Source organism: Phoca vitulina, unplaced genomic scaffold (genome assembly GCF_004348235.1).
Source record: "Phoca vitulina isolate PV1807 unplaced genomic scaffold, GSC_HSeal_1.0 scaffold65, whole genome shotgun sequence".
Lineage (NCBI taxonomy): Eukaryota > Metazoa > Chordata > Mammalia > Carnivora > Phocidae > Phoca > Phoca vitulina.
In genome coordinates, this window is record NW_022589768.1 from 1,730,801 (window position 1) to 1,745,190 (window position 14,390).

Sequence of the window (14,390 nt, forward strand, 5' to 3'; positions counted from 1 at the left end):
TTGGTGCCCACTGCCTTCTTTGCCCACAAACTCACTATTACCAGCAACTGGGGAATGAGGGCAGAGAAGTGGGGAGGAGGCGGATACCCAGGCCCTGGGCTGGGTGCTTCATGCCCATCATCTCCTTCAGCCCTCACAACATGCCCACGAGGTGGGATTTTTATGCCCACTTCCAAGGGTCAGAGGGTTAGGTCACTCCAACAGACACCTCGGGCACCCAGCCCTGGTCTCAGCCCCGGCTGCAGCAGACCGTTCCACGGGAGCTCAGACTCCCCTCTGGCTGACAGCATTCCCCCATCAAGATGTGGCACCTTTCTACTTTCTGCACCAAGGACTTCCCTGAAAGGGATCACGTTTGGCCCAGTTGTGAGCAGAGCCCAGAGTGTGGAGGCTGTAACCCTCATCTTGGCTTTTCTTCCCCTCCGTCTCAGTCCCCTCACTTCCTCACGCTCTCTCCCTGGCTTCCCTCCACCCTGAGGGAAACCATCCACCCCGAGGTCCTGGTTTCAGGCTCTGATTTGGGACAAACCTAAACCAACATACTCCCTTGGCCAGTTCGCAGGAAAAACTAGGATTTGGACTGATGAGTCCATGAAACCTGAAGGATGGCATGCGACAAGTGGCCCCTAGAGCCTTTACACTGACAGCCGAAACCAGTGGAAGAAGACGGGGGTGGGGGAGAGCAGGGGTTAACGGGCGCATGGGACAATCCCCTACAGTCACTGTCTTCCTGCTGCCCTCTCTTAAATGATTCTCTTCATCAAGGCATGCCCGAACAGTCAGTGAATGAGGACATGAATCCTTGGATTAAATCTTCTAACACTCTAACTTCCTTCTGAAGTCATTTTTGGAACTTCGATCCTTGACAGTAGATGCTCTACCAGCCCTGACCCCATGGCATGGAGCAGCCTCTCCCGGGCTGGATGTCGAGGTGTCACATGGATTGGATTTAACACCGGCTAAGATGGAGGTCCCCCCCGACTCCGTGACCTTTGCTTCTGGGTGAGGTACTATCAGTGGCACATACGGTACTAGAACTTTCCACTGAGTGAAACCCAAGAATAGGGATCTTGCCCCCAAGAGGATTTAAAAACCATCATAAGATCAAACAAGCCTGAACATAGAGCTTTATATTTAAAATGTATTTCTTCTAAGCAGCCTATAGTTGGATCTTGAAAGATATTTCACTTGGTCTAGATTTCTAAGTAGAGGGTTTTTTTTGGTCTCTCGATATTTTAAAATACATCTTCTCACTTGCATTATTTCTGACAAATCAGCTGTCATGTGCATCATTGTTTCCCTATATGTCATCGTGTCTTTTCCCCCTCTGGTTGCTTTGAAGATTTTATCACTGCTTTTGAACAGTTTATGCTGTGCTCTGGTGTAATTGCCACGGTTCCTGTGCTTGGGGTTCGTTAGGCTTCTTGTGTCCGTAGATTCATAGTTTGTATCAAAGTTGAAAAGTTTCCAGCTATTAGTGTTTCAAATATCTTTCTGTCTGCCTTCTCTCTCTTCTCTTTGGAGACCCCAGTTGCACACACACCAGGGCACTTGAGGTTTCCATAGCTCATGCACCAATGAGCATTTCACTTAAAAATTCTTACTGTTTTTCACTTGGCATCATTTCCATTGCTATGTTTGCAAGCGCACTAATCTTTATTCTGCCACGTTGCATATGCCATCCATGCATCCCGTGCACTTTTCATCTCACGCAGTGTCGTCTCCACCTCTAGGAATTTGATTTGGGTCTTTTATATATCTACCTTGGCTCTACTTAGCCGTTGGAACTATGGAATACCGTTATAAAACCAGTTTCAATGTGTTGGCTAATTCCAAGATCCGTGTCACTTCTGCATAGTTCTGCCTGGTTGATTTTGTTTCTTATTATGGGTTATATTCTCCTGCTTCATTACATGCCTGGTAATTTTTTATCTGGTGGTAGACATTGTGACATTTCAGTTGCTGGCTTGGAAACTCTGAAGGCAGGAAGTTGGGGCAATCGTAGGGCTTATTTGTTTCCCATCTCAGAGAATGCTGCTGTTCATCGCCTCATACACACGGTCTTGAAAACCACTATTTCTTATACCTCTTTGTCTCTGGTTGTTTCGGGCAGGAAGGTAAATTGGCTGGAAGCATAACTGCCATTGTGATTATTTTTTAAATGCTTAGCCAAGGGCACCCTTCTTATGGAGAGCTGTCAGCACGACCCACACCTTACTTCCCAAATGCACGGCCTTCAGTTCCAGGAAGCCACCTTCTGTTGTGTCCAGTATAGATGAAATGGGGTCGTGGCAGAGGTCATACCTGGTGCACTGTGGGAAATAGCCTCCAGGGGATGCAGACAGTCTGAAGCATATTCAGAAAAGTGACACGGAGAAAGGGAGACTTAGACCATTTTCGAAGGAAGACCAGTTAAATTGACACAGGATGTCAGGCCACGAAAGAAATAGACTCAGGAAAATAATGTGCCCTTTATTTGTCTAAAGGGCAAGTGCAAAGGCAGGCCTAGGACCTGTAGATGAAATGTTAAAAGAGATGGATGATCATATGGGGATGTGGTGACCATCCCGTCACTAGAGAAGTTCCTGCTTCATGCTCCTTATCGTGCGACCTTGGCTTCCTGTGTGCCCTTGGCAATGGGGGCTTCAGTAGCATGTCTGCGTTCCACAGAAGGAGGAGCTTTCCTGAGAGCCTCACTCGAGGACTTCTGCTCACACCCCACAGGCAGAGCTGTGTCCCTCTAACTGGGTGGACACAACGTCACTCCCAACAAATCAGGGTTCCGTCATCATGGAAGAGGGAGAGGATGCACATCAGGCAGGTCACCAGCTGTGTTCTCTGCAGGAGAGGAGACAGAGGAACAGGTTTTGGCAGGAAGATTTGGGCAGTGTTGAGTTTGAAGGGCCTGAGACAGAGGCAGATCTTGTTAGGAGGCACGTGGAGTCAGGATCTGGAACTGCAGAGGCAAATCTAGTTGGGGGGCAATCTTGGGTCTTGTTGATGTGTAGTGAGAAGTAGAGGCAGCAGGGAAAGGATCAATAGACAAGGCTGGGAGGACCAAACTCAGGCATGACAGCATGGGCGGTGGTGGCTCCTAAGGCTGGTCTGTGGACCCTGGCGCCCCGAGATGGTCTCAGGGGTACGCAGCACTTAACCTGCTTTCATCCCGGCACTAAGATGTTATGCACCCTTTCCACTTACTGCTGGTGCCTAAGCATCGGTGGGGAAAACCTGCTGGAGCCTCAGCATGCGTCAGGACTATGGCACCAAACTGCCCTCGTGGTCATTGGATTCTTTATCACCACACACTTGCAGCAAAAAATAATTTCAGAACTTCAAAATGCTGGTTTCACTTAAGTATGCCCTTGATGAAGCTGTAAAAAGTACTAATTTGAATGAACCCCGAAATGGGAAGTGTGCGTAAAGTGACTTCTGGTTGTGTCAAGGAAAAGCACATGCACAGTTGATTGAGTTGTGAGCTAAACTAGTTGCTTCTTTTATGAAACACCATTTCTTACTTGAAAGGATGACAGACCAACCAACTATGGTTATTTGAACTTGTGCGTTTGGCAAAGATATTTTCACAAAAAGTTAAAATGAGCCTGTCACATCAAGGAAAATAATTGACAGTATTTGCTGTCAGTGATAAAATTAAAGCTTTCTAGTGAAAATCTGAATTTTAGAAAACTTGTATCCACCACCATGGTCTTGACCAATACTTAGAACTGTTTCTGATGAAATGCATGGTGATATGAGCAAGTGTGATTTTAAAAATATTTATTGTAATGTGTCGGCATTTAGATCCATATAATTTGATGAACCAGTATTTTCCTAGTGACCAATACATCGTGTTCAAACTCCTGTGTTAGTAAAGGATCCAGTCCAAGTGTTAGACCAATCTATTTTAATGTAACAGAATATTGAAAAATTGACTGATACGGTTTTGGATTTCACATTGCAATTAACCTTTAAGAAACAATCCCTTGTCAAGGCTTAGGAAAACATCAAAGAAGAATATCCACAATTATCTGGAGAAACTTCTTCCTCCCCCAGCTTCCTGTCTATGTGAGGACACATTTTCTTCATGTACCACAGGTAACACGATCCATTGTAATAGACTATATGCACAGCAGGTGTGAGAATCCAGCTGTCTCCTATGACACAAGGCATTAAATCGATCTGCAAAAATGCCAAACAGTGATTCAGTAATAATTTCTCTTTCGAAAAGGTAACTTATTTGTAATGGAAAAACCCTTGAGACATTTCCAGTAAGATGAGAACCAAGGCAAGAATGCCCACTCTCTGCCACTCTTCAACATTGTAAGAGATACTAGCCCATCCCATTAGAGAAGTCAGAGGCAAACACGTGTACAAAAGAAGGAAACTACTTCTTTTCAGTTAAGGCTAGCACCCCTGCAGAAGCCCAGCGGGCCACTAATAAAACTAACTGAAATAGTAGAATAATTTGGCGAAATAGCACACCACAGTATTAACATACAAAACCCACTAGTCCTCCTATACATAAACAATAAACAAAGTATAACGGTAGAGGAAACCCCATTGACTATAGCAACAAAAATGATTAAAGGCTTAGGAATAATTTTAATGAGTATGCAAAATACAAGTATATGTGAGGAAAATTTTTAAACGCTCCTGAAAGGCACAAGAGCGGCCTCAAACAAATGGGAAAACATCCCCTGTTCTTGGGGAAGACAATTCAGCATCATAAAGATGTCAGTTCTCCTGACGTTAATTTATAAATTTAATGCAAGCCAAATAAGAAAACCAGCAAGCTATCTGATGGAGTTAAATAAGATGATACTGAAGTTAATGTAAAAAAAAAATATATATATATATATATATATATATATATATCTGAGAATAGCTAAGAAAACACTGAAAAACTGTAAGAGAGTAACAGCCCCACAGATACTGAACCCTACCATAAAGCCTCTATAATTAAAATTGCATAGTATCAATGCTTAATAGACAACTGGCCAGTAGAATAGAAGAGAAAGTCCAGAATTATCTCCAAATACATGTGGGGCTTTAGTATGTGATAAAAGGGGACACCTCGGTCACTGCGCTGTGAACAGACGTGCCGTGGACAGCCATTCCGTTAAAGATAAATTAGATCTGCATCTCACGCCCGACACGAGAATAGCTTCACGTGGATTAGGGAATGTAAATGTAAAAAGCGAAAGCATGAAAGTGTCAGAGGAAAACACAGGTGAAACCTTGGTGTAGGAAATGGCTTTCTAGGACTCCCTCAAAGAGCTTGCTGGTATTTTAATAACAAACGTAATACAAGAGAAGATTGATAAATCCGACTACATAAAAATTATAAAGTTGTTCAATCACCAGAAGCAAAGTCAGAAGACAGGAGACCAACTAGGAGAACATATTCACTACAAGGACTCAATATCCCTTAATATGTGACGAGCTCTTGAAAATTGAGGGGCAAAGGACCAAAATCCCAACAGGAAAATGGGGATGAGACAGAACAGACAATTCATTAAAAGACAGGATATAAAAATGGTCCTCGCACACATGAAATAATGTTCAAATCCGTAACAAGAGAGAAATGCCAATTTAGACAATACCGGAAAAATTAAACTGTGACAGTCTATCCTGACCGAGACAGCAGGGAAATAGGCCTCGCGGACCCTGTTGTTGGGAAAGCAAACCGGTACCCCCCTTCTGGAGGGAAATTTGGCAACACTTGACAAAACTACCTATTTTCCTACTTTGCAGCCCGGCAGGCCCACCTGGTGTGGGATTGGAGAGGTGTATCTCTGGGCGGATCCGCAGGTACACTTCCAGTCACGAGAATACACAGGCACGACCTGAGAAACACCCGAGTGCTCATAGGAAGGTGGTTGAATGAGCCCTGGTAGACGCGACACTCTGCGAATAGTTAGGGAGCGCGTTCCGGGACGCGCTGTGAAGTGAAGTAAGCTAAGCCCCAGAGAGTATCTGTGGCACACAGCCCCTCGTAGCAGAAAGGAGAGAAGGTACAAGAATATACAGATATATGCTCCTTTGTGCAAAAAAAAAGAACACAGCAAGGATAAAGCAGAAACTCCGGGGACTGGTCACCTACGGGGCTGGATGGGACAGTGCAGGGGTGGACAGAGGGACAGTGCTCTGGCTCCTAGAACCACAGGCGTGTTTCCTGCCACTCCACGGTCTGCAGCGATGGGCTCCCGCCGTGCTTGCGCGGTTCTGTCCCTGGGAGCCTTTGTGACGTGGTAGGCAGGGTGAAGGGTGCTTGCTTCCCACGGCTGTCAGAACCAACTGCAGCTGCTTGAGAACCTTGCCCCGTGAGCAGCCCTGTGCCAGGCCCCTGCTGCATGGAGCGGAAGACTCTTTCCTGACCAAAGAACACGGGGGATTGTTTAACCAAGTCCTGCCCACCCAGAGCACTGGTTTTCTTTTCTTTTTTTTTTTAAGGATTTTATTTTTAAGTCATCTCTACACCCAATGTGGGACTCGAACTCACAACCCCGAGATCAAGTGTCGCAGGCCTCACCGACTGAGCCCGCTAGGCGCCCCCGTAGAGCGCTGGTTTTCAGTGCTCAGTACCCATCACCCGTGTCTCCTTTCTAGCCTTGTACAGGAAACATTTACATAACCGGAAATGCCCGCTTACACTTCTTAGCTATAAAGATTTCCTAATGTTTTGGCCAAACCTTGCAAAATGAATAATGGGCATTTCTTCTTCCGTGAGTTCCTGTGCCCTGTGCCCAGATGCAGATGCGACGGCCCGGGAAGGTACCAAAGGCGTCAGGCAGGGAGAGGGGAGCGGGACAGGAGCGGGCACCGGTTAACTCACTGGCTGCCTTCCAGACCCCGGGTGGTCCGCGTGGATCTGTATTTTGGATTGCACAGATAAAACCGAGGGCGCTCTTGCCCCTTTGCCACCCACCTTGGGCACTTAGTGGATGACGCTGGCTTTTCTCTTTCCAGGAATGACCATCCCCGAGGAGGACGCTGAGGTGGGACAGGGCAGCAAGTACTGCCTCGTGGCAATCGGAAGACTGCAGGTGAGGCCGGGGTGCGACTCTGCGGGTGCAGACGGGGCTCCTGAGGCCGGGGCGCGGCTCTGCGGGTGCAGACGGGGCTCCTGAGGCCGGGGCGCGGCTCTGCGGGTGCAGACGGGGCTCCTGAGGCCGGGGCGCAGCTCTCTGCGGGTGCAGACGGGGCTCGTGGGGCCGGGGTGCAACTCTCTGCGGGTTCAGATGGAGCTCCTGAGGCCGGGGTGCGACTCTGCGGGTTCAGACGGGGCTCGTGGGGCCAGGGTGTGACTCTCTGCAGGTGCAGATGGGGCTCCTGAGGCCGGGGCGCGGCTCTCTGCGGGTGCAGACGGGACTCGTGAGGCCGGGGCGCGGCTCTCTGCGGGTGCAGACGGGGCTCGTGGGGCCGGGGCACGGCTCTCTGCGGGTGCAGACGGGGCTCGTGGGGCCGGGGCGCGGCTCTCTGCGGGCAGAACCACCTCGGTGTGGATGTCCCCTCTCCAGGTGACCAGCTCTCCCGTGTGTATGGACATGAGCGGGATGTCTGTGCCCACGGAGTTCTTATCCCGGCATAACTCTGATGGGATCATCACGTTCGTGGACCCGAGATGCATCAGCGTGATCGGCTACCAGCCCCAGGTAGGTGGTTCTGAGCTCATGGCAGTGGGCTAGAGATTTAACTTTCCTTAAAATGCACTTCTGTCTCTCAGTTGTTCGAGATCCAGCAGAATGATGGTGTAGGGGACATGGCATAAAAATCCAGATTCCTGCCTGGAGAGTCATGTCCTTCCAAAGCAAACATTGGGTCCAGCTGCCCTGCTTAACGGTAACTCTTCAGTTTTGGCCCCAGCCCTCCTGTCTGTCTGCCGGTTGCCCACAAGTCACTTAAACGCTCAGTGAGAACGGGGCTCTCGGATCAGTTAACTTAGATGAACACCAGACAGGACACCTCCTTCTTGCAAACTTAAAAAAACTATTAATGCGATAGACTCTGAAACGTCTTGAGAAAAGATGTTCACTTAATTTCGCCTAATCCCTTGTTCTCAGATGTATTTGAAACCTGTGTCTACAGGGGCATATTTTCAGGTCTTTGTTCCAGATCTTTTTTAAAAAAGTGAGCATCGTAAGAAACACTAAAAGGCAGGAGAAATTAATCTAGATTAAAATAAACCAAAGAGAGGGGCGCCTGGGTGGCTCTGTTGGTTAAGCATCTGCCTTCGGCTCAGGTCATGATCCCGGGGTCCTGGGATTGAGTCCCACGTGGGACTGCTTCTCCCTCTGCCGCTCCCCCTGCTTGTGCTCTCTCTCTCTCTCAGTCAAATAAATAAATAAAATCTTTAAAGAAATAATAATAAGCCAAAGAGAGAAAAACCACAGTATGCAGTGTGAGAGCCTTCGTTGGGTCCTGGAGCTGAAGACAGGTAGCCGGAAAAGGCATTTGGAGGATAATCGAGGGAATGTTAATGTGTTTTTTTAGGTGTAATATGGAAATGTTTGGGTTTTGGAGGATGTCATTTTTTTGAGATACACACTTCGGAGACAGGTGTCCTACTGTCTGCTACTTCCAGATGATTCAACAAGAGCTTTTTCAATGTGTGTGTGTAGATACGAAGAGATTTCATTTATATATACTTTCATAGTTTTCATTTATTAATATTTACATACATACGAAAGAAGGAAAAATGCAGATGTGATAGTCTAGGTAAAGGATATTCAGGTGTTTATCACATGATCCTTTCAACTTTCCCATAGATTCAAATTTCTTCCAAAATAAAAAGCATTTAAAAAAAGGAAGGAAGGAAAAGATCTCTGTTCTGAGGAACAAAATCTGGGATACGTTGATGTGGGTATTTCACGTACATGTATTATTTTAGAACTAGGACACAGTCCAGGGGTGCCCAGCCGGCTCAGAAGAGCACACGGCTCTTGATCTCGGGATGGTGAGTTCGAGCCCCATGTTGGGGTAGGGACTATTTAAATAAATAAACTTAAAAAAAGAAGAAGACCTAGAAACAGTCCAAATTGAAATATTGGAACCATTCGTATAATTCTACATCTCTAGATTCATGCAAACTTGAGATTCTTGGAAGGAGGGAGGGGGAAAATTAATCAGTTTCCAAAGTCACCATAACCGTGGCTGGCAGAGTATTTCCAGATCCATTTACCCACCCGCACCTTCCATGAGCACCGAGATGCTTCTTGGCACACAGACGAGACCGCCCTCCTGCTGTCCACGTCAGCTCCATTGCCGGTTTGGGTTCCGATCCATGAATTCAATTCGATCCTGTGCTGCCTAAGCCACATCCAGCGGGACCCCGTTCCTGTCACATGTATGGCGCTTCCTTGCGACGGTGTCTCTGATCCCGGTTGGTTTTTGTCCAGGGCTCGTGCTAGGTGTTCTGAGTAAGAAATAGGGGGGTGAAGGTCGGTACGGTTACCGATCGGTCCCAGCGTCTATCCAGCCACCAGACAGCTTCCATTTCTGCATTTCAGCAATTCCAGTTTTCATCGGCAGGCACGTCTGTCCTCGTGCTATTGTTTGCTTTCTTTTTATGTTTATTGAAGTACGTTCATTACAGTGTGCCTCTCAGCGGCAAGCAAAATAGAATTGCGCTCTGAAGTGACCCAGCGCCCCGGGGGACGAGAATGGGTAGGAGCGCCCCGGAGGAACGCAGGCAGGGTCCAGAAGCCGGCTCCGTCATCGGCCCAGGGGACGTCCTGCGGCCGCTCGCCCCCGAGGATGGGGAGCTAAGGGACGCGGGGTGAAGGGGTACCGGACCACTGCTGTCCGACAGCGATGCATCCATAATGGGAGGCGGCATCGCGGGTTCTCACAGCTTGTCTCTTTCTTCAGGATCTTCTAGGAAAGGACATTTTGGAATTCTGCCACTCCGAGGATCAGAGCCACCTGCGTGAGAGCTTTCAGCAGGTACCACGAGCGCCCGCCGACGGCTGACGTAGAACCGGGGCCCGGGCAGCGGGCCGGCAGGGTGCGCCAGGCAGGCTGCATAGGGCCACCCAAGGCGTCAGGCAGGGACCCCGCGGCGAGGGGCTCCCAGTCGCGTGGGGAGGGCAGACCCGTCAGGAAGCCGCGCCTGTGTCTGGACGAAGGGCAGGCGATGGAGACGTTAATGGTGCGGGGACGAGGCAGGAAGTCTCACGGGGGAGGGAACCGTTGGGCTGGGATGCACCCGCCCCCAAGACAGAACATTCCAGACTGATGGCCGGCACCCGGAGATGCAGAAGAACGTGGCGTATTAGGGAGTTACGCGTAGCCCCTTGGGCTGGAGTGACACTTACCGCCGGGCAGGGAGGAGGGGGCCCACGTAGAGGCTGCTGAGGCCACGCGGAGGACTTGAAGTTCTCCCCGCGTCGTTTACGGGAGGGCTCCTCTGAGGACCGCAAGCAGAGCAGTGTTTTTGAAAGTTTTGGTAGCGCGGACATGTGGAGAGCAAGTGTGGGAAACCCTTGGAACAAGGGGCACAGCGTGGCTGTGGAGGAGGTGAGGGGTGGGGTGCGGAGGGGCGGCCTGAGGGGACCGGTGTGGGCCTGGTGGCGCTCTGGGCGGACAGCAAAGGGGAGCCTGGAAGGGAGGCCGCCCGCTGCTGCATCACTGAGCATCACCCCCGTCACCCCCGTGAGCTGCCCGGTGCTGAGCACCTGTTCTGTGTTGCGCTCGGCTGCGGACACCTGTGTGCACACCGCACGCTTGTCCTGGGCAGGGGGCATCGTCACCATCATGTCACGGGAGAGAGAGGGGAGGGCCTAAGACCCTCCTGGCAGACGACAGGTGCGGGGAGAACCAGGGGTCTGAGGGCCTGTCCCCTCCTGGCAGACGACAGGTTCCTCCTCCGAGGCCTCGGGAGCTCGCCGGAGCCCCAGGAAAGAGAGGACCAGACGGTGTTGCAGGACGAGGGCCTTTGAGATCCGTTCTAGGAGGGGATGATAGTCTCTCGTTCATCTGACGGAACAGGCCCTTGACCTTGAGCTTACAGTGTTTTAGATGAGCCCCTTGATGGCCAGTTCCCTGGACACCCACTGCTCCGTTCCCGCCCCACGTCGGGGCAGCTCTCTGAGCCCCCCGCTCCGCCTCTCCAAGCCCTGCGCCCTCGGGCTCGGTCCTTGCCTGCCTTCTCTCCCGTTCTCCCTGTAGCGTCTCCCTCGGCGACTTTACCCGGGGGACACAGCATAGACCGTCTCTGGCCCCCCAGTGCCCCCCCCTTGCACAGGCCCGGAGCCGAGCTACGGTCGGCCCTCCTGCTCTGGTCTCGCTGCCCACGTGCGGCCCTCACGTCCGCTACCCCCTGAAGCCGTGTGCAGCCGGCCCCTTCTCCCTCTGCTCCTTCTGCCGACCCCGGCCGGGCCACCCGCTCTCACTTCCAGCAGTGTGGCAGGGTCCTTGCCAGGCTCCCTGCTTAACTCTTGCCCACGCCCCGCCAGTCGGGAGACGTGAGTTTGGCTTCGCCACGTCTTTGCCTGAACGTGCCAGCGGTGTCCCAGAGCCCCTGGAATCCGATCCAAGCTCCGTACCTCGGCTGCAAGCCCAGGATGACCCCACGTGTCTTACCCGCACTCGTTCACGGCACCTGGTCTCATGGGTCTTCTGGTGCCTTGAACACATCATGCTGTTTCCCACCTCAGGGCCTTTGCACATGTTCTCTCCGGACTAGAATGCAGTCCTGTCACTCTTCCCAGGACCGACATCTTCTTGATTAGGTTTTAATTCCTGTCACCTCAGAGATGCTGTCCACAGCCACGCCGGTCAAGAAGGCCCCCCACCCTCCTTCTCAGCCTCTTGTTTTTCCTGCACAACTGTTGCAGTTTGTAATTGTTTTGTTTGTCCGCTGAGTTCCCCTCTCCCCCACTGCGACGTCAGCTCCCTGTGGGCGGGTGCCATGTCTGTCCTTTTCACCATCATGCCGACCACCGAGTGAGGAGCTTGCTCGTGGGTGAGCGGCTCTTAATAAAGTGCTCTAAATGGACGGTGACTTCCATTCTGGAAGGACGTGAACTGAGCATGGTTGAGCGTGGCCAGAGTGCATCTTTCATGCCTCATCTTTGCCAAATACGTGGAGATTATTCTAGATGTTGGCCTGGGTCAGCTTCCCTTTTCTGGATCTGTAGAAATGAAGCTGTAGCAGCAGTGGGCCTCCCTACACGGTTAGTGACCAGCCAGACCCCTGGTCCCACACGGCCTCAGGTGATCCTCAGCCCACACCGTCCGTCGTCCGCCCCACTCTTCACGGTGGACACCGGGACGCAGAGAGTTCCGGTCGCCTGCCCCGAGTCCCCCAGCAGGGCAGTAACAGAGTGAGGGCTGGAGGTGCCCCCTTCCAGCACATTCCCCTGTCACCACTCACACAGGCCTCTCCGTCGGACAGCACGCCGAGGCTTTACCCTGCTGACGCCGTCGGAAGCTGGGTGGTTTTGGACAGAAACAGGAGGAATGTAAGCCCAGACCCTGAGTGGCACCAGCTCACAGACCTCTCGCCCTGGGTGCGGCCACCTCACGGCAGGCGGGAGATGAAACCAGAGCTGCTCCTGAGAGCCCGCGGCCCCACGGTCACAGAACTCAGCGGGCCGGGGCCATGCGGCCACGGGGACATCCTGGAGCGCCGGCCTTGGCCCCTCGCATGTGTTCTTTGGGCCCCAGCCACTGGGGGACGAATGTTGATAAAGGGAAGTGGTTTATTTTTGCAGAAGCGCGGAGGGGGCTGTGTCAGCTCAGAGTCAGCCTTGGAACTCTCTGGATTTAAACCAAAGCATCTGAGGGGCCCGGACGTGAGACCCTTAGAGTGCCATCAGGTTCCTGAGGAATTTGGGTTTGGTGGGGTGGCCTGTGCCCGCGCAGGGGCCAGGAAACCCGAGTCTGCTCTTGGCTCCACTCTTGGACCCTCGCCGGCTTACCGTTTACCCGGCAGCCAGGGAAGAGTGGGACCCAGCGAGACCCAGGCCCGGGGCAGGGTCCCACTGCCCCCTCTGCTCTCCTCTTGCGAGCCTTCCGCCATGGAGCCGTGTTCACGAAGCAAGGGGCAGGCCGGCCTGGGTGGTCTCCTGACACCTGAGTTCGGCAGGATGGAGGGATCCTGGTGCGGCCCTGCCCCACCCGTGCCTCTGGCCTCCACCACGGCCCAGGTTCCCATACACAGAGCACATGCCTCCTGCCAGGGAGCTTCACTCGCCGACGATGTACCCACCTACCCGCCTTCCAGGGAGTTCCGAGCCCCGCCTCCCTCAGGAACCCTCTCTGGACCCCATGGCGTCCTGGTGGCCCCTGCCTCTTGATTGTGTGGTTCTGGGCGGGGACTCGGCCTGCCCTCTCTTCCTCCTCGGCCGAAGGAGTTCATGGAGACAGTGGGCCGTGGGGTCAGGAGATCCAGGACCCCGTCCTGCCTCGGGCACGGCTTAGCGGGAGGCCTCGGCGGCATATTTAACTCCTTTGGGGCCCAGATTCCAGATGCACACAATGTTGTCGGGGGGCCCACACGAGGTGACCTGTGTCGCACACTTAGCCGGGCCCCGGGCCCTGGGGAGGGTGCGGGGCTGCCACAGAGCCTCCCACGGGACCCTCAGAATGCCGACCTCAGGGGCACGTCGCCTTGACCCCTGGCCCTGTGGGGAAAGAGCAAGCTTCCTGCTGGGACCGCACACCTGCCAACAGGCCACAGCCCCTGAGCCTCCGGGCCTTGCCTCACCCAGTGGTACGTCCTCCTGGGCGTGGTCCGGCTTCTTTATCACTCAGGCTCTCCCACCAGGGAGTCCAGCCGCCTCAGGTTTCGTTCCGTCTGGTTCCCCAGGGGTGGTGCAGAGAGAAGGTGGGCGCCCAGGCTGCATCAGCCCAGCTAGTGGGACGACAGACCCGTCAAGGAACTTCAGACAATGTGCTCCAGGTGCCTGCTCCATGCCAAGCTTGGGGCTGGGCGGGGGGATAGGACCCAGGTGACCAAGAGGTCCCTCCCCATCCCTGTCCCAGGCTGTCCACAGACGTCCAGCCAGAAATGAACTACAAGTGAGGGAGTTAAGGAGGAGGGACCGGGCCCTCCCTGACCCTGGGGCCAGGTCCGTGTTCTTATCTCTGATCATACTCTGGGCTCATGGTCAAGACAGCCGGCTGCCCTGGGCCCAGAGCCTTCTCTGTCCTGATCAGCCCCAGGATCTGGGGTACACAGGCCTGTGGAGAGGACAGCCCCATCTGTCTTGTTTTGTCCCGGGGGTATATTCTCACCCAAGCCTAGGCCCACCCAGCGGCCATTCTTAGCCTCTCCTGTTTCTGCTGCAGCCACGAGAGCTGCTGGCCGAGTGTGCCTTCTGCACCTGTGCGTGCACGCCCCCTTCTGCACCTGTGCGTGCACGCCCCCTTCTGCACCTGTGCGT

At 52.6% G+C, this 14,390-nt stretch overlaps 1 protein-coding gene across 7 annotated transcripts in view; it reads left to right on the forward strand.

Moving 5' to 3' along the window:
* The window catches only part of ARNT2 (aryl hydrocarbon receptor nuclear translocator 2), a 156,962-nt gene that overhangs the window by 111,432 nt on the left and 31,140 nt on the right, over positions 1-14,390 (forward strand). For all 7 annotated transcript variants that reach the window (XM_032392058.1, XM_032392062.1, XM_032392061.1 and 4 more), the window contains 3 exons: positions 6,970-7,046; positions 7,521-7,655; positions 9,871-9,945. In XM_032392058.1, coding sequence (XP_032247949.1) covers positions 6,970-7,046; positions 7,521-7,655; positions 9,871-9,945 — 287 coding nt within the window. The remainder of the gene's footprint in view (positions 1-6,969; positions 7,047-7,520; positions 7,656-9,870; positions 9,946-14,390) is intronic.